At 50.3% G+C, this 27,251-nt stretch overlaps 1 protein-coding gene across 3 annotated transcripts in view; it reads left to right on the top strand.

The window, feature by feature from the left end:
* Window positions 1-27,251, top strand: part of CFAP57 (cilia and flagella associated protein 57) — a 177,977-nt gene that overhangs the window by 129,275 nt on the left and 21,451 nt on the right. For 2 of the 3 annotated variants that reach the window (XM_050961106.1, XM_050961108.1), the window contains 3 exons: window positions 4,360-4,533; window positions 7,332-7,490; window positions 8,236-8,379. In XM_050961106.1, coding sequence (XP_050817063.1) covers window positions 4,360-4,533; window positions 7,332-7,490; window positions 8,236-8,379 — 477 coding nt within the window. The remainder of the gene's footprint in view (window positions 1-4,359; window positions 4,534-7,331; window positions 7,491-8,235; window positions 8,380-27,251) is intronic. The other variant, XM_050961107.1, reaches the window with a different exon arrangement.

Here is a 27,251-nt window from a genome sequence, read left to right as displayed (position 1 = left end):
GGGACCCCTCTCACGAGCAACTCATCCTCCAGGAGGTGCAAACGCTTCTCGCCAAAGGAGCCATAGAGGAGGTACCGGAGCACGAATGGGGCAAGGGGTTTTACTCCTGCTACTTCCTAATTCCCAAGGCAAAAGGAGGTCTCAGACCTATCCTCGATCTGCGGGAACTCAGCAGATATATGATAAAGTTCCATATGGTATCCCTGGGGACCATTATCCCATCCCTGGATCCTGGAGACTGGTATGCCGCCCTCGACATGAAAGATGCCTACTTCCACATAGCCATCTTCCCACTTCACAGGAGGTTCCTCCGGTTCGTGGCCAACCGCCAACATTTTCAGTTCACAGTCCTCCTGTTCGGCCTCTCTCCAGCCCCAAGAGTATTCAGCAAATGTATGGCTGTAGTCGCCGCCCACCTCCGCCGCAGTCGGATACACGTGTTTCCATATCTAGACGACTGGCTCATCCGAGGGACCTCCGAGGCGCAAGTCCTCCGTCACGTCCGCATTGCCAAGGACCTTTTCCTACATCTAGGCCTAATGATCAATGCGGAAAAATCGACTCTGATCCCCACTCAGAGGATAGAATTTATTGGTGCCACCCTGGACTCCAGTCTTGCCAGAGCCTGTCTACCACTGCCACGGTTCCAGACTATGGTAGTCATCATCCAGAGTCTGCAAGCGGCACCATTGACTTCGGTATGCACTTGCCTCGCTCTCCTGGGCCACATGGTGGCCTGTACATTCGGAACGAAATATGCCAGACTGCGCCTCCGGCCCCTCCAGTCGTGGCTCAACTGACGATACCGACCAGCCAGGGATGCTATGGACATGGTTGTCACCGTTCCCCCAACCGTCCTAGACTCCTTAGAGTGGTGGCTGGATCCCTCCATGGTGTGTGCAGGGCTCCCGTTCCATCCGCCCCAGCCCTCAGCGTCCCTGACAACGGACGCATCATCCCTGGGTTGGGGGGCTCACCTCAGGCACCTACGCACCCAGGGCCTTTGGTCATCTTAAGAGCTGACCCTGCACATCAACGTCCGGGAGCTGAGAGCAGTCCGCCTTGCTTGCCAGATGTTCCAACAGCACTTACAGGGCCATTGTGTGTCAGTATTCACCAACAACACAACAGCCATGCACTATATAAACAAGCAAGGTGGCACGAGGTCTTCGCCTCTGTGTCAAGAGGCCTTACGACTCTGGGACTTTTGCATAGCCCACTCTATACACCTCATCGCGTCCTTTCTCCCGGGAGTTCAGAACATGCTGGCGGATCGCCTCAGCAGATCCTTCCTTTCCTACGAATGGTCACTTCACCCGGACGTTACTCTTTCGCTCTTCCGGAGGTGGGAGTTTCCCCGGATAGACCTCTTCGCGTCCCACGGAAACAGGAAATGCCAGATGTTCTGCTCCTTTCAAGGACTGTCACCGGTTCAGTGGTGGACACCTTCCTTATACCGTGGACGACGCACTTGCTCTACGCGGACCATTTCCGCTCGTCCACAGAGTCCTCCTGAAAGTACGCAGGGACAAAGCCTGCTTAATCATGATACCTCCAGCGTGGCCTCGGCAACACTGGTACACCATGTTGCTAGATCTGTCCATAGCCGACCCTGTCCCCCTGCCTCTTCACCTGGACCTGATCACTCAGGACCACGGCAAACTGCGTCACCCGGACCTTCAGTCCCTCCACCTCACGGCATGGCTCCTGAGTGGCTGACCCAGTCTGAGCTACGTTTCTCAGCCCCAGTGCAACAGGTGCTCCTGGGTAGCAGGAAGCCTTCCACTAGAGTGACATATTTGGCCAAGTGGAAGCGTTTCACGTGCTGGTGCGTGGAGTGGAACTTCCTTCCCACCGAGGTCTCCATCCCTAACATCTTGGATTACCTCTGGTCTCTCAAACAACATGGCCTAGCGGTATCATCTTTGAGGGTCCATTTGGCAGCCATCTCTACCTTCCACCCAGGGGAGAATGGCCGCTCGGTATTCTCACACCCGATGGTGTCTAGATTCCTTAAGGGCCTAGAGCGCCTCTACCCCTAGGTACGCCGCCCTGCCCCAACCTGGGACCTTAACCTGGTTCTTGCCAGACTCATGTCTGCCCCATTCGAGCCGTTAGCAACTTGCTCCCTTCTCTACCTCTCATGGAAAACCGCTTTCCTGGTGGCCATCACATCGGCGAGATGAGTCTCCGAGCTTCGGGCCCTCATGGTAGATCCCCCATACATAGTGTATTCCACAGGGACAAGGTGCAGTTGCGACCACATCCAGCCTTTCTCCCCAAAGTGGTATCAGCCTTCCATGTTAACCAGGAGATCTTCCTACCTGTCTTCTTCCCAAAGCCACATTCGTCTCGCAGGGAGCAGCAGCTACACTCCCTAGAGGTCCGTAGAGTGCTCGCTTTTTATATTGAGCGAACAAAACCATTTCGCAGAACCCCCCAACTCTTTGTTGCGGTGTCTGAGCGTATCAAGGGCCTACCCGTTTCCTCGCAGCGGATTTCCTCCTGGGTGATGTCGTGCATCTGCACCTGTTGCGACTTGGCTTATGTTCCATCAAGCCACGTGACTGCGCACTCTACCAGGGCTCAGGCCTCATCGGCTGCTTTCCTCGCTAACGTACCTATTCATGAGATTTGTCGCACAGCTATCTGGTCCTCGGTCCATACCTTCGCCTCCCACTATGCCCTGGTTCAGCAGTCTAGGGATGACGCAACCTTCGGCTCCGCAGTGTTACGCTCTGCGACATCTCACTCCGACCCCACTGCCTAGGTAAGGCTTGGGAATCACCTAACTGGAATGGATATGAGCAGTCGCTCGAAGAAGAAAAGACGGTTGCTCACTTTTGTAACTGTTTTTCTTCAAGATGTGTTGCTCATATCCATTCCAAACCCGCCCTCCTTCCCCACTGTCAGAGTATCCGGCAAGAAGGAACTGAGGAGTGGTCGGGTCAGCAGGGGTATATATCCGGCGCCATGGCGGCGCCACTCCAGGGGGTGACCCTGCCAACCCACCGGGGTTGCTAGGGTAAAAATCTTCCTACGAGCATGCACGCACGGCGTGCACACCTAACTGGAATGGATATGAGCAACACATCTCGAAGAACAACAGTTACAAAAGTGAGTAACCGTCTTTTCTCCTCTCGACCAGACAATGACATTGCCTCTGAGATACATCTTTATACACCAATACAAACAAGTTACGTATCGCCCCTGCCATATCAGGGTGCCACTCTCTGACATATTAGGGTGCCACCCGTCACCTTGTACCTGTAGTCTTGATCAAAACATCTCTATCTATGATGCTATCATCCTGACCTTATCCTTTAAATGGGTTAGTGTGTTCCTGTTATCTTTGGGGAATGTGTTTGGTATCGGGGTGTTCTGGTACCACCTGTCTGGAATGTGCTTGCGTGAGTGCTTTGTGCCTAGCAATGCTTAGGAATATATGTTTTCGTAATATCAGCCCTATACTTACCAAAAGAGCCAGGGCCTTTTGCTCACAACTTAACTTTGCTTTATATCAGCAAAGTTTTAACTGCTTTAGCCCTAGCCTCAGGCCTCATACCAGGACTCTGATATAAGGCCTTATGTTTTGGGCCCTCTCCCTACTCACCCTCCACTGTTCTCTTGTCTTCAGCTCTCTCTGACCCTCAATTCAGGCTTTCTGGCTTGGAGCCAGCAGGCACCTCCTTCTGCTGCTCTTCCTGCCTTCAGCTGTCTGGTCTGTGAGTCTCTGGCTTGGGGAGGTCAGCCAGCAAATCCCACTTGCTCTGTCTGCCTTCAGCCTTCCTCCAGAAAACTTCTTCTGGGTTCCGGCAGCTCTCATATGCCTAGACTGACTGACTGACCAGGCAGCTCTCACTTGTATTCTTCCTGATTGACCCTTGCAGTCCTGACTCACTGGGTCTCTCTGCTCTCTCAGACTTTCCCTGTTATTGTATAGATCCAGGAACTTCCCTGCCCTCCTAACTGGTCAAACTAGGAGCACCTCTTGTGGCACAGAGAAGCTGGACCTATTTAATTTTCAGGGGCCCACCACCCTGTGACAGTCTGTTTAACAATTTTTTGAAAGAAATTTAATTATCTTGGAATTGAAATATGTTTAAATAGTGTTAGTGCAGTCAAAGCTCAGAGATCCATTAAAGTATATATATGCTCAGAAGAAAATGATAATTGCAGATAAGTAAGTAGTTAACTCTTCTTCCCCATTGCCAGTAGCTTCCACAGATTTTATGGACCCACTGTTACTATTCCCCAGGCACCTCTGAGGAGAAACTGAACAAAATACAAAGTCTGATAGTTATTCTAAAGATCCTTACCCTCCCACCTCTGTCTCCAATTTTCTTTTCCTGATTCCAGGCACAGGATGATGCGAGGCAGCAGCTTCGAGAGTTTGAAGAAACTAAGAAACAGATTGAAGAAGATGAAGATCGGGAAATCCAGGAAATCAAAATCAAGTATGAGAGACGACTTCGGGAAGAGAGAGAATCAAACCTGCGGCTGAAAGGAGAGACAGGAATCATGAGGAAAAAGGTAACTTCAGTTCTCTAAGGGAATCTTATTTGGCACCTGGAATACTAAGGCTGAGTTGAGTGTAGAATGTGTTTAATGAGAGTACTAGTCTATATCTAGACATGCACAGCATTTTACTGAGGCATGAAAGGGCAACTGCTCCTTCCTATAATATAGCTTGGGAATCTTACAGTATTCGGAGCAAAAAAAGAACCTATGTTCTGGTGTAACAGTGACTAGATTAAAGGGAGAAGAGAAGTTATAGGTTCCCCCTGCCACAGGGGCAATGCAGAGCTTTCCCTTCTACTAAGTTTACTGATATCTAGTACAATTTGGAGCACTATATAAATAATTAACAACAGTAATAGATAGTCCCATCTCTTGCAATTAAACTTTCTCATGCTTCTCAGGAGACTTTGCTATGATTTGATATTTATCTTACTCTCAGGAAAGTATTCCTGGAAATTAACACCAACATTTGTGCCTAGTTTTATCCCATTTCCCTTAATTTTCACCCCTTTGTAGTAAACAATTCCTTTCCTTCCTTGGTGTTTATACTCTTCATATATTTGTAGAAGATTATGTTTGTCATCATCATGACACTTAACAATTTTCAAGTAAATATGACTGTATTAGAATGACAAGCTATACAATTGTTGCCAAAGTGTAAGGAAAATTCAGACTCTCTCAGATCTCTCTCAGGGGCAGGTACAACTCAAGAAGGATAAGATTATGTACTGTATTTGAGGTTTGATCCCTTTCATCCATTTGTCAGTACTGTCCTGATTACCATTCCTGATATAGTGGCAGGTTGCTACACAGCATGGAGCCAACTCTGCCATCTTTCCTTTCTCCCAAGGTTAGGTAGTTTTTTCACATCACTCTCCAGTTCCCAGTAATATGAGGAAATATCTTTATTTGTATTTGGGATATTGAAGTAGAAAATGTCTCTATCTCTGTCTCTTCTGTCACGTTAGCTGCACAGTCGCTTCTCTCAGGGTTTAGACTGTGCTTTGTGTGTCACAAATTCCACCTGTCGTTTGTGGTCACCGATTCTGTGCTTGGAGAGAGCCTGCATTTGAATCCAAGCACACCTTTAGTATCTACTCTTCCTCCCATCTGTGCTTCCTTCAATATTGCAATCTAGCCACAGAACAGTCTCCTTTTCTTATACTTCTAATGACCCCCTCTCTTCATTCATATTCCTCCATAAAAGCACACACACTGCTCCATAAAGCCTTCACCACAGTTTCCCAGGAGATCTGCAGTGCTTTGTGACTGCACCTTCACTGAGTATAATTTATGTATCTGAGTTGAATTTTCTGTGTTTATACCAGAGATAGAATTTAAGCATTCATAAAAAAGAGAAAAGAAATAGCTTTTGCTCTTGTGAAGATCTGAAGATAAGCAGAGCATGATGTGGTCTTCCTGAGTCTGCAGATGGCTCAGAAGCCTCTCCTGTTTTCAGAACTTTGCCAAGAAGCACCAATGTGCAATTAGAAAGACTCTGTCCAGTTAGAGTATTTCTATACTCAGGGCCGGCGAAACTTCCACCTTGCACCCTCCCCCGTCCCTGAGTCCCCGCCCTGAGGTACCCCCCTCCCCGCAGCAGCTCCTCCCCTCCACCCTGAGGCACTCTCCCTGCAGCAGCTCCCCACCCTTCGCCCTGAGGCACCCTCCCCAGCCCTAGCTCACTCCTGCTCCTCCTCTGCTCCGAGCACGCCATCACTGCTTCACTTCTCCCACCTCCCAGGCTTGCAGCACCAATCAGCTTAGGCGCCGCAAGCCTGGGAGGTGGGAGAAGTAAAGTGGCCACGGCATGCTCGGGGAGAAGGCGGGACAGGAGTGAGCTGGGGCAGGGAGTTCCCCTGTGTGCTGCCCCCCTACACTTGCTGCAGGCGGCCCTCCCTGTGCTCCCCTGCCCCAGCTTTCTCTGCCTAAATGCCAGTGGCGACCGGGGCGGCTGAAGATCTGACCGCCACGGTCGCTGCCGAAGAAAATACTGCCCCCCCAATCCTAGCACGTCGCTAAATGGTTGCACCAGCCCTGTCTATACTGCAGTGAGAGATGTGATTGCAGTTTGGGTATTCATACCCAGCTTTAATCTAGTTAGTGTGGCTACGAATAGCAATGAAGGTACGGTGGCATGGGCTTCAGTTCAGACTGTACAAGCTGACCCAGAATCCTGGATATGTACTTGCATTTCTAGTTCATGCTGGGATCCATGCTGTTGTGTTGTCACTGCTGTTTTTAGCTGCATTAGCTAAATTAATGCTAGCCCAAGTATGCCTACCCGTAACCTTGAGGTTGTCTTTAACTCTTCCCTCTGTCTCAACTCTGTGCATCCAAATCTTGCTGCCACCTTCTCCATAACATTTCTCACACCTAACCTTTTCTGCCTGTTCATGTTACTAAAACTCTTATGGAGAGTCACCATCCCATCTTGTTTACTGACATCTTCTCCTGTCTAGCTTCCCTGACATCCACCTTGCCCCCTTCCAATCCATACACAATGCATCTATTGAGATCATTGTCTTCCTTGCCTATTGCTCCTGGCTTCTCTCTTCTCTATTGTATCCAATCAAAGCTTCTTCTGACCTTCAAGGCTCTTCTTGTTACTTGTTTTCCCTCTTTGCTTTCTTCCATGCTGACCCATCACATGAAATGCCCTTCCTGAACTCATTATTAAATTCATTACTCTCATCCTTCAGATCCCTTCTCATAACTCACTTCTGCCACATTGCCTACAAGAAATCAGCCAAAGTAGGATGGTTAAATTGAATGGCAGTTGGAGAAAGTTAGTATTTGTGTGTCTCTAGTTCAATAGCCTACAGAAGGAGATTGAAGAGCGCAGCAATGACATTGAGACAATGAGAATGGAACAGCAGAAGCTGCAAGGTGTCATTAAGTCATTAGAGAAGGATGTTCTGGGACTGAAGAGAGAGATTCAAGAAAGAGATGAGACTATCCAAGACAAGGTGAGGCAGAGCTATGACAGTCTGAGTAGCTGAGTTTTGTCACCCTCCCCTCACTCAAACACTGCTATTGATATTACAATTCTTTGTATTGTTGTAGCACTCAAAGACTCTAATTCGTATCTGGGTCCCATTGTGCTAAGCTCTGAAGAAACTTGAACAAGAACACAATCCCTGCCTTGAAGAAGAGCTCACAACCTAGAGTTGAGGACTCTGCGGGGTATGTCTACGTAGCAAAGAAAGCAGCTGGCCTGTGCCACCTGACTCAGGCTTGCAAGGCTGTGGGACTGTTTCATTGCTGGGTAGACTTCTGGACTCAAGATGGAGCCTGAGCTCTGGGACCCTCACACCCCACCCCTGTGAGCCTGAGTCGGCTAGCATGGACCAGCCAAGGGTGTCTAGTTGCTAGTAGACATACTCTGTTTCTTCCCTCCCATCAGATCTTTCCTTGGGGATCTGTAGCTCAGGATTTTGAGCTACTTACCCCTTCCTTGGGTTTTGTAACTGATATCTGTATTGTCATGCCCTCCCGCTTGTTCCTTGTCCCTCTCTGTGAGATTTGTGATTTAAAGTCTCAATTTCCATTTCCATTTCTCTGAAGAACTGTGGCTATAATGTCTTTTTTTCCCCCAACATCCAGACATCATTCCAGGGATCTGGTTGAGAGGTCTGTGTCTGATTCTCACTGGCCTCCTGCTTAGTGCTCTCTGCAAAGACTCAGACTTGTACATATGTTTGCTTGTCCCAGGAGAAGCGGATTTATGACCTAAAAAAGAAAAACCAGGAGCTGGAAAAGTTCAAGTTTGTACTGGATTATAAAATAAAGGAGCTGAAGAAGCAAATAGAACCCCGTGAGAATGATATCAAAGCAATGAAGGAGCAGATCCAGGAGGTGAGCAGTGCAATCTTCTGACCCCTGCCATCCAGCTCTCCCTCTTTTCAAAGGGATGATAGGGCAAATATACTAGGACACTGCCCCACATTTGTCCTTTGATTTGCCTTCTTTAATGAGCATAAAGTATTGACTCACTCTTAATCCAAACTTGATTTCTTTATTACCAATAAAATGACTTCTGCACATTGGCCATCCCTTTCCCTTTATACCAAGTCCTTGAGGTGACCTTCTTTTACATGGGGATTGCCTCAGTGGATCAGACCCAACTAGTGTGGGGTCCTGTTTCAAACAATGGTTAATGGCAAACTCTGCATAGGAGGGTGCAACTCATTTTCTTAATAAGACATCAAATTGTACAATACTAACCTATGGGAATTCTTCATTCAAGATTTTATGTGAATGAATGTTTGACTTCCACTTACATCAGGCTGTTAATCCCATTGTTTTCTTTCCAAACCTTCACTCTCACTGCAGAAACTAGTCTCCAGTCCTCAGATGTTGAGGGATTTTTTAAAGTTTTGGTTAGAACTAAGACATTTAGGAAGTCACCTAGATATTTAGGAAGTCACCTAAACTTTTGAAGCCTTTGGAGACCTTAGGTCTATATAGTTCTTCAGATGGGGGCAGGCTAGCTCAGTTGTTTGAGCATTGGCCTGCTAAACCCAGGGTTGTGAGTTCAATCCTTGAGGGGACCATTTGGGGATTGGTCCTGCTTTGAGCAGGGGGTTGGACTGGATGATCTCTTGAGGTCCCTTCCAACCCTAATATTCTATGATCTATGGCTTCTGCCTATTTTCCATGCTTGGGATGCAGCAGATTCATGCAATTCAGATGGTGGAATTTAATTCATATGCTGGTTGGTGCTGTCATGCACCCCTCCCACATCTGTTCCTGAACATTCTAGGGGGTTAGCTACAGTGAATGGCATGGCACTGCAACCATCTCAATTCCTTCCCACCACCAGCTGCGACAGATCAGGAACAGCTGCAGAAAGAACCCCAGGCCCCTTTTATATAGTGTGCTTAGTGGTTAGCTAATAGTTTAAATCACTTTACTGTAGATATTTTAGTGTAGGTTTGTGGTTTTATTATTAAAGTTTTCAATGTTAGATTACTTTTAAATTATCTTTAAAACCAAGAGAGACGGTGGATCTAAAAGCAAAGAGATCAGGGTTCAGACAGCATGCCTCATGCCTAGTGCCATATCTGTCATCAGATCAACACACTTGGTGCCTGACTTGTCTTGGAGAGTGACACTCTCTAGGTGTTCTAGATATAGTGCTTTTACAAGAAGGACGAGAAGGGAGAGTCAGAACAAACTGAAGGCCATTCTGCTTCAGGAAGCCCTTGCAGTAAATCCTGTTGGTGCTGAAAAGACAGGTGTCTCCAGAAAAAATCTTAGACCTGCTCCAGCATGCAGTAAAGATTCCAGACATCCTCTTTCAGCAGCAGACTTGTTCATTATACCAGATCCTCATGTACTGGACCCATTAGTTGAGGAAACAAGGAGAGAGCCACTACAGGCTCTGGCCATTCTGTTATCATTGTCTGTGATCCCTCAGAGTTGAGGATGATCTGTTTCACAGGTGGCTTTTGTGTGTGTGACGAAGTGGAACTGTTCTTAATGTGTTCTTTGAATTCTGAGTGGGGAGTATTGACCTGGGAAGGTTGAAGCGGAGCTTGGCTGGGACTGTCTGCATTGGGGATGGGAGACTTTCCTTGAGGGAGGATACCTGGGAATGTAACATGAGAACCCGGGAAGGGGGTTGGAGGCCAGGTGACACCTCTATCCGGGACACTGGACAAAGAGTGGGGGAGGAGCCATGGGGAGGCTGAGTGAGAGGGCTGGAGGGAGTTTCAGTTTGGAGCTGGTGGGGAAAATGGAGGGGAGCCCAGATGGGGCTCTGGCCTCCCAACAGGGCTCTGGCCTCCCTGCCCCCCCCCGGCCCCAAGATGAACCTAACTGAGGGGGGACCTGTTGTCTGTATCTGCAAGACCTGTCTTGAACTGTGTTCCAGTCATCTAAATAAACCTCCTGTTTTACTGGCTGGCTGAGTGTCCTTTTGAATCGCAGGAAGCCGGGGGTGCAGGGCCTTGTCTCCGCCACACTCCGTGACAGTGTGTCCTTTGGTGACTGGAGGATTTTGATCCTTAAGCCGCAAACTCATTGGCAAACATTACAGGTCATGTTGGAAGACAGGGTTGGGCCACGAATGCTGCATAACAGTCATCTGTCCTTCCTTTTCTGGCATTTTTCTGGGACCAGGGCAAGGCAATTTTCCTCAAAAGTGATCATCCCTTCTCTGACACGTCTTTGCCAGTTAGCCCTGTCCTTGGCTATTGTCTCCCAGTGCGTGGTATCAATGTCACATCTCTTGACGTTTGTCTTAAGGGTGTCTTTAAAGCGTTTCTTTTGGCCTCCCCATTTCCTTTCTTCTTTGGTAAATTGGGTATACAGTAATTGGTTTTGTAGGCATGCATCAGGCACGCGCACACAGGGCCTCAATACTGAAGGTGTTGGCCTCCTTGAGGACACTGATGTTAGTGCGGCAATCCTCCCACTTTATGTTGAAGATCTTCCAGAGAAAGTGCTGGTGCTGGCGTTCCAGGTTTTTCAGATGTTTTCTGTAGGTCACCCAAGTCTCGCAGCCATAGAGGAGAGTTGGGATTACCATCGCTTTATAAACTGAAAGTCTAGTGTATGTTCTAATGAGATTATTGAACACCTCTTGAGATAGTCTGCCAAAGGCAAGGCTTGCACAGCGGATTCTGTGCTGAATCTTGATGTCTGTGTTTGCCCTCTGTGAGAGATGGCTGCGAAAATAGGCAAAGTGTTCTACATTTTCCAGTTCTTCTCTGTCAGTGTAGAACTTCCTTGCCAAGTCTGATGATTGACTGGGAGCTGACTGGTGGAGAACTTTTCTTTTGCTGATGTTCAGGGTTAGCCCTAGGCTTTTGTAAGCTTCAGAGAAGAAGTTAAAGGCTGTTTGTAGATCCTCCTTTGAGTGTGCAACAACAGCACAATCATCTGCGTACTGGAGTTGTTATTGGGTGACCCTACCAGAAGTACAAGGCTCCCAATGGTATTGCTCTTAGGATCTTTAATACTCGCAAGCTTCTCCACCACGTTAAAGTGGCAGCCCAAGGAGAAGCAATTCTGTTATAGTGCTTGTTCAGATTCATTATTCAGATCCAATGCCTCCCGTACATTCGGCTCCAATATGACTGATTCTGGAAAGAGAGAGTTTTCCTTGAACAGAGCTGTGTCCTATGAAAAAGAGAAGATGAGTAGAAGAAAGTCAGCTGTTAATGTACCTGTCTTGTCCTAAGATACCATCTAGTTCCACAGCTAGATATTTGTCTTCAGTTTCGGAACCTTTATTATCACCCATAATTTCTGTTTCAGATCCTAGATTAGAACAACAGTTGGAATCGTATCAGGGGCCACCTGGTTCTAGCCTTCATCTGGGATGAAACTTGTAGGCTCTCAAACAGTCCCTGAGAACGCTTTATGCTACAGTGAAACATATCTGCACGTGGGTTATTGGTTGGAGTGGAGGGTGCCACCATGGTATAGACCAGGGGTAGGCAACCTATGGCACGCGTGCTGAAGGCGGCACACGAGCTGATTTTCAGTGGCACTCACACTGCCCAGGTTCTGGCCACCAGTCCAGGGGGCTCTGCATTTTAATTTAATTTTAAATTAAGCTTTTTAAACATTTTAAAAACCTTATTTACTTTACATACAACAATAGTTTAGTTATATATTATAGACTTATAGAAAGAGACCTTCTAAAAATGTTAAAATGTATTAATGGCACGCGAAACCGTAAATTAAAATGAATAAATGAAGACTCAGCACACCACTTCTGAAAGGTTGCCAACCCCTGGTATAGACTACCTTTTTCTTGGAATGGCCACTCTTGGGATATGCGCCCATTGATGTTGTTGAAAGATGTAGTCTTCTATTAATTATTCCTGTTCGAGTACCCACACATCCCCATCCCATCTCTCAGCATTCAAGCACTTTCTGAGGGTAGAGCTATACAAACAGGCATGGCAGCAGTTGCTGCCTCAGTTCCAACCACTGACCATGGATGGATGTGAGCCTTCTTCAGAGTCAAGATCTTTACTCTTTCAATAATTATATAGTTAGTTGTTAATACTTTAAATGTTAGTATTACTGTTAGTTAGCAATGGCAGATTTGAAGATCAAGAAATACAAAATTAAAAGACATTTGTCTTGTCCTGCAGTTTTCCAGGCATCAGACACCAATGTATGGTGCGAAGGAGAAGGGCATCCCCTTCTCGTTGCACTGTCTGCAGGATTTTCACACTGTGAGCTAGAAAGAAGCGGCAGAACAGACTCGAGGCCGTCTTTCTGCAAGAAGCCTTATCAATTAAAAACCTGTGGATCTGAGGTTTGTAATGCTCCAGATAAGAGAGATAAGAGGCCTGAATAGGCTTCAGGACCTTTTGGTATCAGGAAATCTTCTACTTATAAAGCATCAACTTTGGCACCAAGCTTCAGATCTAAAAAGACTGAGCGTTTGGTAACAAAACCCTTGGACCCATTTCTGATACAGGTACAGACAGTAATTAAAACAGTCTTGGACAAAAGACAGTCTGTACTTGAGGCCTCTGCAGAACTGGGACCTTCAGTTCTGAGAAAAAAGAAGGCAAGACTAAACATTTTTTGGTGCTTGGCCTTGTTTCTCATTCTGGGAACCCTTCGGATTGTAAGTATGTGGATCTGTGATGCACCACAGAGTGAGATCTAAAACGGACAGTATCGTCAAATTATCCTCTTTGCTTAATTCCTAAGAAATGAGCAAATCCAGCTATTCCATCAGCACCAATATCATCTAATGTCGTTACATGTGTAACTGCGTTACTTGAGTCTTCTAGATTCTTTGCTGAGACAAGGAGAAAGATGTTTGGATAAGGATCTGTCACAATGCTCTCCTTCTCACAAGAGACACACAGTTGTTTCCTCACCACATGAGTCTTTGATGATGTTAACTCCATCTCCCAGGATACCTATAGGATCACCTTGATGACCCGGTGTGTGTGTTGTCTTCCTGATTCCTGTTCCTGTTTTTGTTTCCTGGTTCTTGATCCCTGAACTCAGTGTTTCTGTTCCTTTTTCTTTTGCGGGGAAAGCTGCTTAGGACTTTCTGCTACATATCTGCTATTCGAACTGTTGTGTTTTGTTCAGGTTGGTGCTGACCTAACCAGGTCATGGTTATTACATGTTTTGATTGACATCCTACCTGTGTGTCTTGCTTAGTTTGTTTTTGTTTTTGGGATTGCTGCTCTGGGATATATCAGAGTGTAACATTATGGCAATGAGTGTATCTATTCTGCAACCCATGCAACCTGCACATCCTTCTACTGTTGAATTGATATGTTGTTAGGAATTTTTTTTGAACTATGTGCAGCTTGTGCTGACTCTGAGGCTGCTAGGTTACCCTTGCTGCAGAACTGCTTATGCCATAATGGCACTGATATTTATGATGGATTCTGAAAGCCCAAGATCTTCTTTGATGTAACTGTTCAATGTCACAAGTATTTTGGCACTGGCAATTCTGTTCTGTTAAAGAGGAAAACGTTTTTTGAAGCTCACCACCCACCCAACAAAACCATGTGTGAGTTTGCGTGTCATTTGTGGCAGTTGGCCCAGGAATTTAAGGGTGTCATGATGATGATCATGTTCAGGGATATTTCTGTGATTGACATAGTCAGTCACTGCTTGGGCAAATGGCTACTGGCAGAAGATGTTAGAATGATAATTTTTAATGCCACGGTTGCTAAGAGTGAAGCATTTGAGATGGCTAGAGCTGAAAAGGGTTCTATGACTCAGACTGCTGCAACCTTTGTGTCTACATTTAAAGCATCAGCTGCTCCTCCTACTTCCATCACCCACAGTCATACAATGCTACCTACCCTCTCACCAAGGCCTCAGCAGTTGAACTTGTCACTTTCTCACTGCTTCTGCTGTGGTAGTATGGGTCATCTGGCCAGTTTCCCTACCTGCCCAGTTAGAACTGCTGTGTTCCAGGCTCATGGGAAGGAAGGCCTCTTTAAGTTAGGTGCAGTGGTTCACAAAGACAGGAGGCCTGAAGTGTATACTGTGAATGTGGAACCACATGAGACTACTGTTACCAGGGACTCTGATATTTCCTTTACTACAGTCTTCTCATGTGGCAAGGTGCTGGAGCTGGTGTCCTGTATTGTGGAAATTAATGGTACACCGCGCAAGTGCATGCTGGGTATGGATGCTGAGGTTAACATTCTCCCCTCTGGGTTAGTTCACAGTTTGGACATTTGTCTGAGTACAGTGGTGATAAAAGCTTGGAATTTGTATGCCTTACAGACAGTGGGTGAAGCAGTATCCTCTGTGCTTTACAAAGGCATAGCCTGAACTGCATAGTTTTACATTGTTAAAGGCTCAGCTGTTAATGCTGTACCATTATTGTTGTATGATCTGTGCATACAGCTTGGTGTTATATATGAATTTGCACAGGACACCTCAGGTGTGGTTATGTTGGCTAGAATAGAAGGGAATTCCCAAAATGTTGTTCAGAGAAACCAGGATTTATTTAATGGATACTGTGTGTTCTCTCTACGTTAGCTTTGAATGCCAAGCCCTTTGCACCATCTGCACATTGTTTACCTCCTTGCACTTGTGGACAAGATCTGAGTAGAATTGCAGTGCGTGAAATATAATGGTGGAGACAGAAGGGCCTACAGATTGAAGCTTACTCACATTGCCATCCTACTTATACAAGATCAATCTTCAACCGCACACAGATTTTAGGGCACTGTGATAGGCGGCACTCACCTCCTGAGTGCCCCCAGTGACTGTTGTGGTACTGCAATCTTTTTCTGTTCCTGGTGCTCCCTGTAGGTTGCCAGCCTCACTAGGTGGGTCTTCAATGGCTCAGACTTCCATCCAAGTCACAGAGTCAAAAATGTACCCCTTCCAGGGTAGCAAACAGTTCACCAAACCGTCTGCCCTCACCAGAGTCTTCAGCCCCATCTCTGGGCCTTTTAAATCCAGCCTTTTGCTTGGGCTTCTGAAGGAGCTCTGTACCCTTCTCGGGGCTTAGGCCACTTTGCCAGTGGCTGTTGGGAGAACCTGAGCCCACCCACTATTCTGAGTTCCAACCTAGAGACCCTATGAACAGCAACCATGTATGGCTTCCTTTAATTAATTTCTCCTGCATTCCCTGGGCCTCTTCCCATCTGGTCCCTTTACCTTTGCCCATTACCTTAGAGCTAAAGTTCTCAAGTCCTCTCTCCCAGGTCCAGTAAATGGAGCCTGTAAAGCTCCTTTGGCCAGAGAGGAGCGCCATTCCTTACCCTTCTGGTCCCAGCCAAGAACTGAACTGCTGAGGCCCTGCTGCTCCTCTTAGCTAGGGTGACCAGATTGCAAGAGTGAAATATCAGGACACATTGTGCGAGGGGAGAGCGGGAGAGCCGCAGGTGCACAGCCCCAACCACAGCCTTGAGAGGGGGCGCACAGCCTTAGGAAGCTGCAAGAGGGGTATACGGCCCCTGCTGCAGCCCGCACCACAAGCCATGGGGCAAGTACTCAAGGACTCATGGCCCCAGCTCCAGCCCCCAGCAGAAGCCATGGAGTCAGGGGCACAGGGCTCCAGTTCCAGCCCCCGGCTGAAGCCACAGGACAGAGGCGCAGGATTCTAGTTGCAAAGTCAGACCCAGTTGCAGGGCAGGGGAGCAAAGAGTCGCAGTTCTAGCCCTGGCTTCAGCCCCAGCCGCAGTCACAGAGGGGAGGCCCACAATCCTGCCTTCAGATGTCAGTGGCTGAAACAAACCAAGTTACAGAGGTCTGGAATCAGTGAGTGTCATGGCCTCCCTGACTAAATTATAGACTTAGCTGTAATCCATATTAAACATACAAATTTATTTGTACACTAAACAAACAACAGGGGAAAGGGTTGGGGTTTTTATTCAGTCAATAAATCAACTTCCCAATTTGCATACCTCTCAGACATGCCAGAAGTCTAGTACTTCTTGGATGACTGCCACAGTCTTCTTCGATTCCGGACATCAGTCCATGTTATACCAATATAATAAAAACCAGCAGGATCTTATTAAGAGGGATAAGGCAAAGATGTCACATTTATTGTAAATATAATAATAAGGCAAAAGATAAAAGCAAACAGCGTTGTTTTACTATTTACTATTTATTCCTATCACTACTTATTCCTTATACACACACACACACACATATATGTATACGCATATATATATTCATTCACACAATCATTCATTCAGGTTCTGTAAAGGTGTTATAGTTACCAGCCTAGAAGTTGCTCATGCCAAGTTACTGCCCAGGTATCTTGGTCATGAGGATGGCGCCGAGTCTGTGTCAGATGCACCTGATGCTCCTGGAGGTTGGCAGCAGAACCAGGGACTCAAAATCCTCAGTTTTTAGAGTCCATTTTTATAGGAATTAATTCCTATGTTAGTCTATGGGAACCGTTTCATTCTGCTATTTTTGACTCAATTAGCAGATGGCACATTCCTGGTGGCTCCACACTGTCTAAAGTGGCACATTCCTTCCAGGTGTTTAGGGTGGATCCCAGTTTACCCTCCGGGGGTTGTCTGGTGGTCCACTTGACACATTCTTCGGTCGATGGATCCTTTCCAGGCTGGCACATGCCTAACCGTTCATGTACATCAAACATTCATCAACATACATTCCATATCTTAACCATATTTTAATTTACTGTCTCCACCACTTTTGAGTGTGTGTTAATTCCTATGAGATTTCCGGCCCTGTAATCACAGAGGGTGGGAGTCTGTTTGTTTACATTGTATCGATTACAGCTTAAGGCTAGCATAGTGTTTACTTCAAGAACAAAGTCAATTAACTTGATTGTAAGTTTTACATAGTAATAGAGTATCTTTCACAGGACAGATACAATCAGTGTTTTCTGCAGACAGGAGCTTACAAGTTCTAACATAAGAACTTAAAAGATTTTTGTACTTGGTGAACCTGGGGGGTCACTGTCACTTGGGGGAATCACTGTTAGTACCTTCTTTAATATCCCTACATCCATGCACCTTTCATGATTGAAAATACATGCTCTGTTGCTTACTAGTATACTGAGCACGTATGACACCAGCTTTGTCAAGTTCAGGAATTCAGTGCTATCGTCCTTGTTTCTCAGCACTTGAGACCAGAGTTCCCCAACTGAGTAGTTTCCAGGCTCCAACTCAAAGTTGATGTCTTTGATAGTGCTCATCACAGAGCTGATCAAGATCCACTGTCTTCTGGAGGTTTACAGCTGTCACAGCCTCAGACAGATCCTTGTATTCAAATGCCCTATTAACTTTGATGTTCAAGCTCTGGGTATTGAACAAGTAGCCAGTTGTTGAAAAATCAAACCATTTATCCAAATATAGGATTGACACATCATAAATTCTTCTTCGAGTGATTGCTCACATCCATTCCAGGTAGGTGTGCGCGCCGCGCGTGCACGTTTGTCGGAAACTTTTTACCCTAGCAACTCCAGTGGGCCGGCAGGTCGCCCCCTGGAGTGGCGCCGCCATGGCGCTCGATATATACCCTTGCCGGCCCACCCGCTCCTCAGTTCCTTCTTACCGCCGTGTCGGTCGTTGGAACTGTGGAGCGCGGCATAGCTGTCCTCCACGTCCCTAGCTCTCCTTGTTAACTACCATTATTATTACAGTTGTTCGTTAGATCGTTAAGTATAGTTAGTTAATTAGTTGTAGTGTAAATAGTATTGTATATAGTTGTTCGCCGGTCTGGGCTGTAGCCCTTCCCGGCACCCGGCACCGGGCTCATGCCTGGTTCGCCGGGCTTTAAGCAGTGTGCGTCCTGTAAAAAGCCTATGCCAACCAGCGACCCCCACGACGCGTGTCTGAAGTGCCTGGGGGAATCGCACAGGTCGGACAAGTGCCGCATTTGCAAGGCTTTTAAGCCCAGGACAAAGAAGGAGAGAGACCAGAGACTCAGGACTCTCCTCATGGAGGCGGCACTTGACCCAGCAGCTTCACAGGCTGTGATCTCGGCGCCGGCACCGGATCGCACCGGCACCGGGAAGACTCCCCGGCACCGACCTTCCCCGGCACCGGGTACAGAGGCGAGACCGTCAACGTCTGCTACTCCAGCCAGGCAGACCCGAATGGAGCGCCCGGCATCGACATCGGCCGCGGCACTACCGGCACCGTCGACTCCGGGCCCGGTGGGTCCGTCGAGTCCGGTGCCGCCAAGCTCCCCCATAAGATCTGGGGTTGAGCTATTGGTCCCATCCACACCGGAGACCTTCGCCTCGGCATGGGACCTTATCGCCCTAACTGAGTCTACTCAGCCGCCACCCCCGGTACCTCCGGTGCGGGTGGCATCTAGAGGCAAGGCCATGATGATGGCACCGTCTCGGGACTCGCGCTCGCGATCCAGGTCCCGACGCCACGGTCGCTCGAGATCCCGCCGCCGCTCGCAGTCCCGGCACCGCTCCCCTCGGCGGTACCGGTCGCACTCGCGGCACCGATCGACCTCCAGACGGTCGCGGTCTGACTCCAGCCGTCGATACCGGCACCGTGACTCGAGGAGCCAGTCTCGCCGTCACTCACCGCGCCGGTCGACCTCCCGGCACCGAGCTGGTGGCAGGTCCCGGTCCCGGTCGACCTCCCGGCACCGCGTCGGTGGCAGGTCCCGGTCCCGATCCCGGCACCGAAGCAGCGGTCGGTACCGTTCCAGATCCCGGCACCGAGACAGAACCCGGTCCCGATCCCGGCGCCGCTATGACTCCCGGTACCGATCTCCGGCACCGAGAAGATCTTCGGTGCCGACCCGCGCAGACCGGTATCAGCCGGGGTCGGCCCCGCCATGGCCTTCTAGACAGCCGTCGGTGTCTTCTCAAGCAGACAGCGTGTATGCGCTGAGCACCGACAGGCAGGCGGCATTGTTTCAGGACCCTCCGCAACAGGACCAGGGTCCGCAGCAGTGGGAGTTTTGGACCCCCTGGGCATACCATCAAGCCCAGGGCCCCCAACAGCTTCCTGCTAGGCCTGCAACGGCGGAACACAGGGTGCCGGAGGCTTCGTTGTCTCGCCCCCCTCCCTCCCCGGATGGAGAGGAAGGATCCAAGCAGCAAGACCCTGCTCTTGCTCCTGAGACAGAGGCGAGGGCTGAGGGGGACCCCCCACTGGACACTTTCTTGCCGGGGGTCTCCTCATCCTCCTCCCCCGATGAAGCGGTGGCTGGCACCTCCTCCAGTAGCCCTCCTCCGCTGGATCTCAGGGCGCACCAAGACCTCCTTAGGCGAGTAGCTCAGAATCTGAGCCTGCAAGCCGAGGAGGTCTCTGAGATCGAGGACCCTATCGTCACCATCCTCTCATCTGATGCTCCCACCAGGGTCGCCCTACCCTTCATTAGGACGATCCAGGCCAACGCCAATACAATCTGGCAGTCACCGGCCTCCATCCCCCCTACGGCGAGGGGCGTCGAGAGGAAGTACATGGCCCCCTCCAAGGGCTACGAGTACCTCCACGTCCACCCGACACCGTGTTCCTGGTGGTGCAGTCGGTGAACGAGAGGGAGCGCCATGGGCAGGAGGCTCCAGCCCCCAAATCCAAGGAGGCCAGACGTATGGACCTCCTCGGCCGCAAGGTCTATTCAGCTGGGGCCCTTCAGCTCAGGGTTTCAAATCAACAAGCCCTGCTCAGCAGATATGCTTTTAACTCGTGGGTGGCAGCGGACAAATTCAAAGAGCTGCTGCCACAGGAGGCCCGCCAAGAATTTGCGGCCATTCTGGACGAGGGCAAGAAGGTTGCACGAACCTCGTTGCAAGCTTCTTTGGACGCTGCAGGCTCGGCTGCCCGCACCCTCGCCTCGGGGTAACGATGCGCCGTATCTCCTGGCTTCAGGTCTCTGGCCTTCCACCGGAGCTCCAATACACCATCCAGGACCTCCCGTTCGAAGGCCAGGGCCTGTTTTCAGAAAAGACAGACCCCAGACTTAAGAGTCTCAAAGACAATCGGGTCATTATGCGCTCCCTCGGGATGCACACGCCGGGAACGCAGCGCAGACCCTTCCGGCCACAGCAGCAACAGCAGCGCAGGCCATACCCCCAGTTCCGCCAACGGCAGGACCTCAATAGGCGCCGTGGCAGGAATGGAAGGCGTAGGCATTCGAGGAACCGGGGGGGCAGAATCAAAGCTCCTCTAAGCCCCCGCCTGGGCCCAAGCCTTCGTTTTGAAGGTGCGCCCGAGGGCGCAGTAACAGTTTTCCCCACGGATCCTTCCCCCCCGTTTTCCAACCGCCTTTCGTTTTTCCTCCCGGCGTGGACCCAAATAACATCGGACCGCTGGGTCTTACGCACGGTGCAGACGGGATACCGCCTGCAGTTTATATCATTTCCTCCTTCCCGCCCCCCTTCCTCATCCCTCTTCAGGGACCCCTATCACGAGCAATTCCTTCGACAGGAGGTACAGACGCTCCTCAACAAAGGAGCTATAGAGGCGGTTCCGGAAAACGAGAAAGGCAAGGGGTTTTATTCCCGCTACTTTCTGATCCCCAAGGCCAAGGGAGGCCTCAGGCCTATCCTCGACCTGCGAGAGCTCAACAAATACCTAGTGAAGTTGAAGTTCCGCATGGTATCCCTGGGGACCATTATCCCATCCCTGGATCCGGGAGACTGGTACGCCGCCCTCGACATGCAGGACGCTTATTTTCACATTGCCATTTGGCCACACCACAGACATTTCCTTCGATTCGTGGTGGGCCGCCTTCACTACCAATTTGCAGTCCTCCCATTTGGCCTTTCTACGGCCCCGAGGGTATTTACAAAATGCATGGCAGTCGTTGTGGCACATCTTCGGCGCAGTCGTATCCACGTGTTCCCTTACCTAGACGATTGGTTAATTCGGGGCACGTCGGAACTACAGGTTTGCAGCCACGTCCGCAGGATCACCGGCCTGTTTGCTATCTTGGGCCTCATGATCAACATAGACAAGTCCACCCTGCTCCCCACGCAGAGGGTGGAGTTCATCGGGGCCGTCCTGGACTCCACCGTGGCCAGGGCTCTTCTGCCGTTACCGAGGTTCCAGGCGTTGTCGGCGATCGTTCAGCGATTGCGGGCAGCCCCCTTGACATCAATACGGACATGTCTAACCCTGTTAGGCCACATGGCAGCATGCACATTTGTGACCGGTTACGCTCGGCTCCGCATGAGGCCCCTCCAGTTGTGGCTCATCGCACATTACCGGCCGGCAAGGCAACCGCTAGACATGCTGATCACAATCCCCCAGGGGGTGTTAGATTCTCTCGGCTGGTGGCTAGACCAGTCCGTAGTGTGTGCGGGGCTCCCTTTCCACCCACCTCAGCCTTCGGTGTCCCTAACAACGGATGCCTCAGATCTCGGCTGGGGGGCCCACCTGGGAACCCTGAGAACACAGGGCCTGTGGTCCCCGCAGGAGGTGAAGCTACACATCAACATGCGGGAGTTGAGAGCGGTCCGCTTGGCTTGTCAAACGTTCTGTCACCAGCTTCGAGGTCGTTGTGTCGCGGTGTTTACCGACAACACGACGACCATGTACTATATCAACAAGCAGGGCGGCACCAGATCCTCTCCCCTATGTCACGAGGCGATGCGACTCTGGGACTTTTGTGTAGCCCACTCCATTCACCTCACGGCTTCCTTCCTCCCCGGAGTACGGAACACGCTGGCGGATCGCCTGAGCAGATCCTTCCTATCACACGAGTGGTCCCTTCGCCCGGACGTCGCCCTCTCAATCTTCCAGAGGTGGGGTTATCCCCGTGTGGACCTCTTCGCGTCCGGGGGGAACAAGAAGTGCCAGGTGTTCTGCTCCTTTCAGGGCAGGGAGCCCGGGTCTATAGCGGATGCCTTCCTTATTCCGTGGACGACCCACTTGTACTACGCGTTTCCCCCGTTCCCACTGGTCCACAGGGTCCTTCTGAAGGTGCGCAGGGACAGGGCTCGCGTGATCATGGTAGCCCCGGCGTGGCCCAGGCAACATTGGTACCATGCTGCTGGACCTGGCCATGGCCGACCCAGTTCCCCTGCCCCTTCACCTGGACCTGATTACCCAGGAACACAGGACTCTCTGTCACCCGGACCTGCAGTCGCTGCACCTAGCGGCTTGGTTCCTGCGTGGCTGACCGGTTCTGAACTGCGCTGCTCCACCCCGGTATGGGAGGCACTTTTGGGCAGCAGGAAGCCTTCCACTAGAGCGACATACTCGGCCAAGTGGAAGCATTTCTCCTGTTGGTGCGTGGAGAAAGGTCTCCGCCCTATGGAAGTTTCGGTGGCCAATATCTTAGACTATGTTTGGTCCCTCAAACAACAGGGCCTGGCGATATCGTCTTTGCGGGTCCACCTGGCAGCTATCTCCACCTTTCACCCGGGTGGGGATGGCCGCTCCGTTTTTTCTCACCCAACGGTGACTAGATTCCTGAAGGGGCTGGAACGTTTATACCCTAACGTCCGACTCCCTGCTCCAACCTGGGATCTTAACCTGGTGTTGTCTTGGCTCATGGGGCCCCCCTTTGAGCCGTTAGCTACTTGCTCCCTACTCTATCTCTCTTGGAAGACTGCCTTTCTAGTAGCTATCACCTCAGCTAGGCGGGTGTCGGAACTCCGGGCTCTTGTGGTAGACCCCCCGTATACAGTCTTCCACAAAGATAAGGTGCAGCTGAGGCCACACCCTGCCTTTCTCCCCAAGGTGGTCTCGACCTTCCACATCAACCAAGAGATATTCCTCCCGGTTTTTTTCCCGAAACCTCACTCTTCAGGCAGGGAGCAACAGCTCCACTCGCTTGATGTCCGTAGGGCTCTCGCCTTTTATGTGGAGAGGACCAAACCGTTCCGCAAATCCCCCCAACTTTTCGTGGCAGTAGCGGACCGCATGAAGGGGCTTCCTATCTCCTCGCAGAGGTTATCCTCATGGGTAACGTCCTGTATCAGGACCTGCTATGAGCTGGCCCACGTTCCTACGGGCCGTGTGACTGCGCATTCTACCAGGGCGCTGGCTTTCCTCGCCCGTGCGCCCATCCAGGAAATCTGTCGGGCAGCGACCTGGTCATCGGTCCACACCTTTGCTTCCCACTACGCCCTGGTCCAGCAGTCAAGAGAGGATGCGGCCTTTGGATCTGCAGTGCTCCATGCCGCTACTTCTCACTCCGACCCCTCCGCCTAGGTATGGCTTGGGATTCACCTACCTGGAATGGATGTGAGCAATCACTCGAAGAAGAAAAGACGGTTACTCACCTTTGTAACTGTTGTTCTTCGAGATGTGTTGCTCACATCCATTCCACACCCGCCCTCCTTCCCCACTGTCGGAGTAGCCGGCAAGAAGGAACTGAGGAGCGGGTGGGCCGGCAAGGGTATATATCGAGCGCCATGGCGGTGCCACTCCAGGGGGCGACCTGCCGGCCCACTGGAGTTGCTAGGGTAAAAAGTTTCCGACGAACGTGCACGCGCGGCGCGCACACCTACCTGGAATGGATGTGAGCAACACATCTCGAAGAACAACAGTTACAAAGGTGAGTAACCGTCTTATTTCATGAAGTCTTTCTGGAGACATGCAGCAGTGACAGGCAGCATCTCAGTTAATGCATTTTCAACTCTGGAGCCAAAGAATTTGTCATTCTTCCATTGCTGAAGTTTAATTCTCAGAGGATGCATTATGGCATTGTGATAGACCCAGGCCAGTTGTGTACAGCAGAATAACAGAAGGCAGATATACTGGCCACTGGGTTAACAGTTTTCTGTTCCCTGACTGACCAGAGCAGGGGCTGCTCCAGGCTAATGAGAACACCTGACTCTAATTAACCTGCAAAGAGTCAGGTGAGGCCATTCAGTTAATGTGACCACCTGACTCTGATTAAGGCCCTGCTGATACTATAAAAAGGGCTCACTTCAGTTAGACAGAGAGGAGCCAGGGAGCCAGAGGAGAGGAAGTGTGGCTGAAGGACTGGTTACTGAAAACGCCCTCAGACCATCGTTAAAGGAGCCCTAAGGTAAGGGTGAAGACGGGAGAAGCAGGAGAGCTGTGGGGAAGCGGCCCAGGGAAATGTAGCAACTCTGGCAGTGAAAGGTTGGCTGCCAACAACTGCTACCATTAGGGTCCCTGGGCCGGAACCCAGAGTAGAGGGCGGGCCCAGGTTCCCCCCAACCCACCACTACAAGAACATCTCCTGAGAGGGGAAGTCAGGCCCCTGTCAGGACAGAAGGCTGAACAGAGACTGTGGGAGTACTCTCAGCAACCTCCTTGCAGGCCTGTGATAAAAAGGGATCAGTAGACTGTAACCCTGGCCCGAGAAAGAGAAGGGCTACGTGGAGGGTCACAGTGAGCCACTGAGGCTAGCATAAATCGCCTAGAAGCGCAGAACCCAGGGGAGCAAGGTCAGAGGTCTGCCACAACATGCACTTCACATGCTGTCAGAGCACAGTATCATTGAAGATTTTCAGGACATTCTGGAGGAAAAACAGATGAACCTCAACTTTGCTAGGCCCCTCACTTTGTTCACCATTTTCCATGTCTAAGAACAGCATCCATAGAGATTTTGGGCACTTCTCACTGCCCAGAGAAACAAAGTAGCACTTAACAGCCGGCCACGTATTTACAAGCCTGTTTACAGCTGGGAAAAGACTCAACCAGCGTGTCGGAATGTGGCGCAGTAAAGTGGAATACTCCATATCCACAATGTCAGACATATCCTTCAATGCTACTACTCTCTTAGCAGAACTGCTGAAATGATTGAACGTCTTAATCACCAGAGTCTCAATGTCAACCTGTAGGGTATTGCTAGCATATTTCACAGCATTGTGCACAACATGGGCAGGGCAGTTTGCAGGCAAGATATTTTTATTTCGGTTTTTTTAATTCTGGTACACCAATTGTCACTTTCCATAATTCATGTTTGCATTATCAGCACAGCAGGAAGACACTTTATTTAGGTCTAGTTTGTGTGTCACAAGTTTTTCAAGTAATGTGTTGCTTATTGCCTCTGGAGTCTCTTTGCTTTGCTCATAGAAGTCTAACAGTTTATCTTGGACCCCATGTTCAAGTATCCAGTATCTCAGCGATAAGGGGAAAACCCATTTACACGGGAAACCCTCACGATTCCTGTCTCCGGTGTCTTGGGGAGGGCCATCAGGCAAATAGGTGCAACATTTGTAAAACGTTCAAACCTTGAACACATAAGGAGTGGGAGTTCCATCTTAGGCAACTCCTCATAGAGTCGGCTTTGCGGCCCTCTCAAGACATGGGCCGGAGCGCCCCCCCGACGGTACCAGCTCCGGCGCCACAGAAGATTCCACGCTCTTCTCGGGACTGACATTCTCCCAGGCCACAAAAACACCCACCTCGGCACCGATCCCATTCCCTGGTTGCTGCCAAGAAGCAAACTCTGGCAGGACCATCCCGTAGACTCAAGACAGAGGTCACGGGCCCGATGGTGCAAGACCCTGGACAATATCTAACCTGGCCATTCCTCCACACGAGACTGCGCAAGTGGAAGCCATCATCCTTCCTTCTATGCTGGATACCTTCGAGGTGGCGAGAGGCCTAATTAAGATGACGGTCCCTGTGCCTCCGGCCCCGACAGTATCCCCAGCTTGGGTCCCGATTCCATCCAAGGGCAGGCCAGCAATGCTTCGGCTGTCAGTTCCAGGGCCAGCATCTCAGCCCCACTCGGAGTTCCAGCGCCGTTCTGAGTCCCGGCACCACCACAGGTCTCAGTCTGACTCACGGCACTGGTATGACTCGTGGCGCTGGTCCCACGGTCTCAAACGTCGGAGCCGATCACACTTGGGGTCGTTTTCAACTGCTCATTCATGGTCCCACTCGAGGTCCAGATCTCAATCTGTGACCTCGCGGCACCGTTAGGCCTGACATGCTGCAGATTCCCGATCTCCGGGTCAGCGATAGCCACGGTGGCACCGGTCACGGCACCACTCCACATTGCAGCACTGCTCCTCACACCACCGCCGCTCAACATCGCAGCGCCATTCAACATCACAGCACCACTCCCCAGCTCGGCACCGCTCACCACCGCGGCACTGCTCGCGGTCATGCTCGACCTCACGGCACTGTGACCCGTACCTGCCAAGTGACTTGGTGCCTGCGCTAGCCCACTCCCGCACTGACACCCCTTGGCTGTTGCAGTTTAGATCTCCTTTGGGCAGGTCAGAGAGAGCATCTGGGGTCTCAGACATATTCTGCACTCTGCTCCAGGAAGCCTTGGTCAAGTACCCCCAACGACTCACTGGCAACCCCAGTGGCAATTTTGGACACCCTGGGCATATGATCAGGCCCAGGGTGCTCCCCCAGTTGCCCGGCCACCGTCTCATTCCACCAACAGGCCTCCTGAGGCAACACTTAGCCGCCCTCCCCGGACATGGATCAAACTGTAGATCCAGCGCCTGCACTGGAGGCTACTCTGGCTCCCCAGGAGGAGCCAGCCACCTCTGATCAGGATGTTTCACCCACACCTGTCCTGTTGGTGGAGTCATCTTCATCTTCACCTGACGAGGCTGTGACTGGCACATCCTCCTCTGGACCCCCCACCATGGACTTTAGGATTCTCCAGGAGCTGTTGAGGTACATGGCCCTCAATATGAACCTCCAAATCGAGGAGGTCATGGAGGATGAGGACCCGATGGTAGATATTCTAGGCCCAGAAGGGCCCCCCAGGGTGGCCCCTTCCACAAACAAAACTATACAAAATAATGCGAAATCCCTCTGGCAAACCCCGGCCTCCATTCCCCCCATGGCTAAGGGAGTGGAGTGAAAATACTTCGTTCCTACCAAGGGTCATGAATACCTGTTTACCCACCCTGCCCCATG

Source organism: Gopherus flavomarginatus, chromosome 7 (assembly GCF_025201925.1).
Source record: "Gopherus flavomarginatus isolate rGopFla2 chromosome 7, rGopFla2.mat.asm, whole genome shotgun sequence".
NCBI classification, from domain to species: domain Eukaryota; kingdom Metazoa; phylum Chordata; order Testudines; family Testudinidae; genus Gopherus; species Gopherus flavomarginatus.
This window is presented reverse-complemented; position numbering and strand designations above follow the sequence as displayed.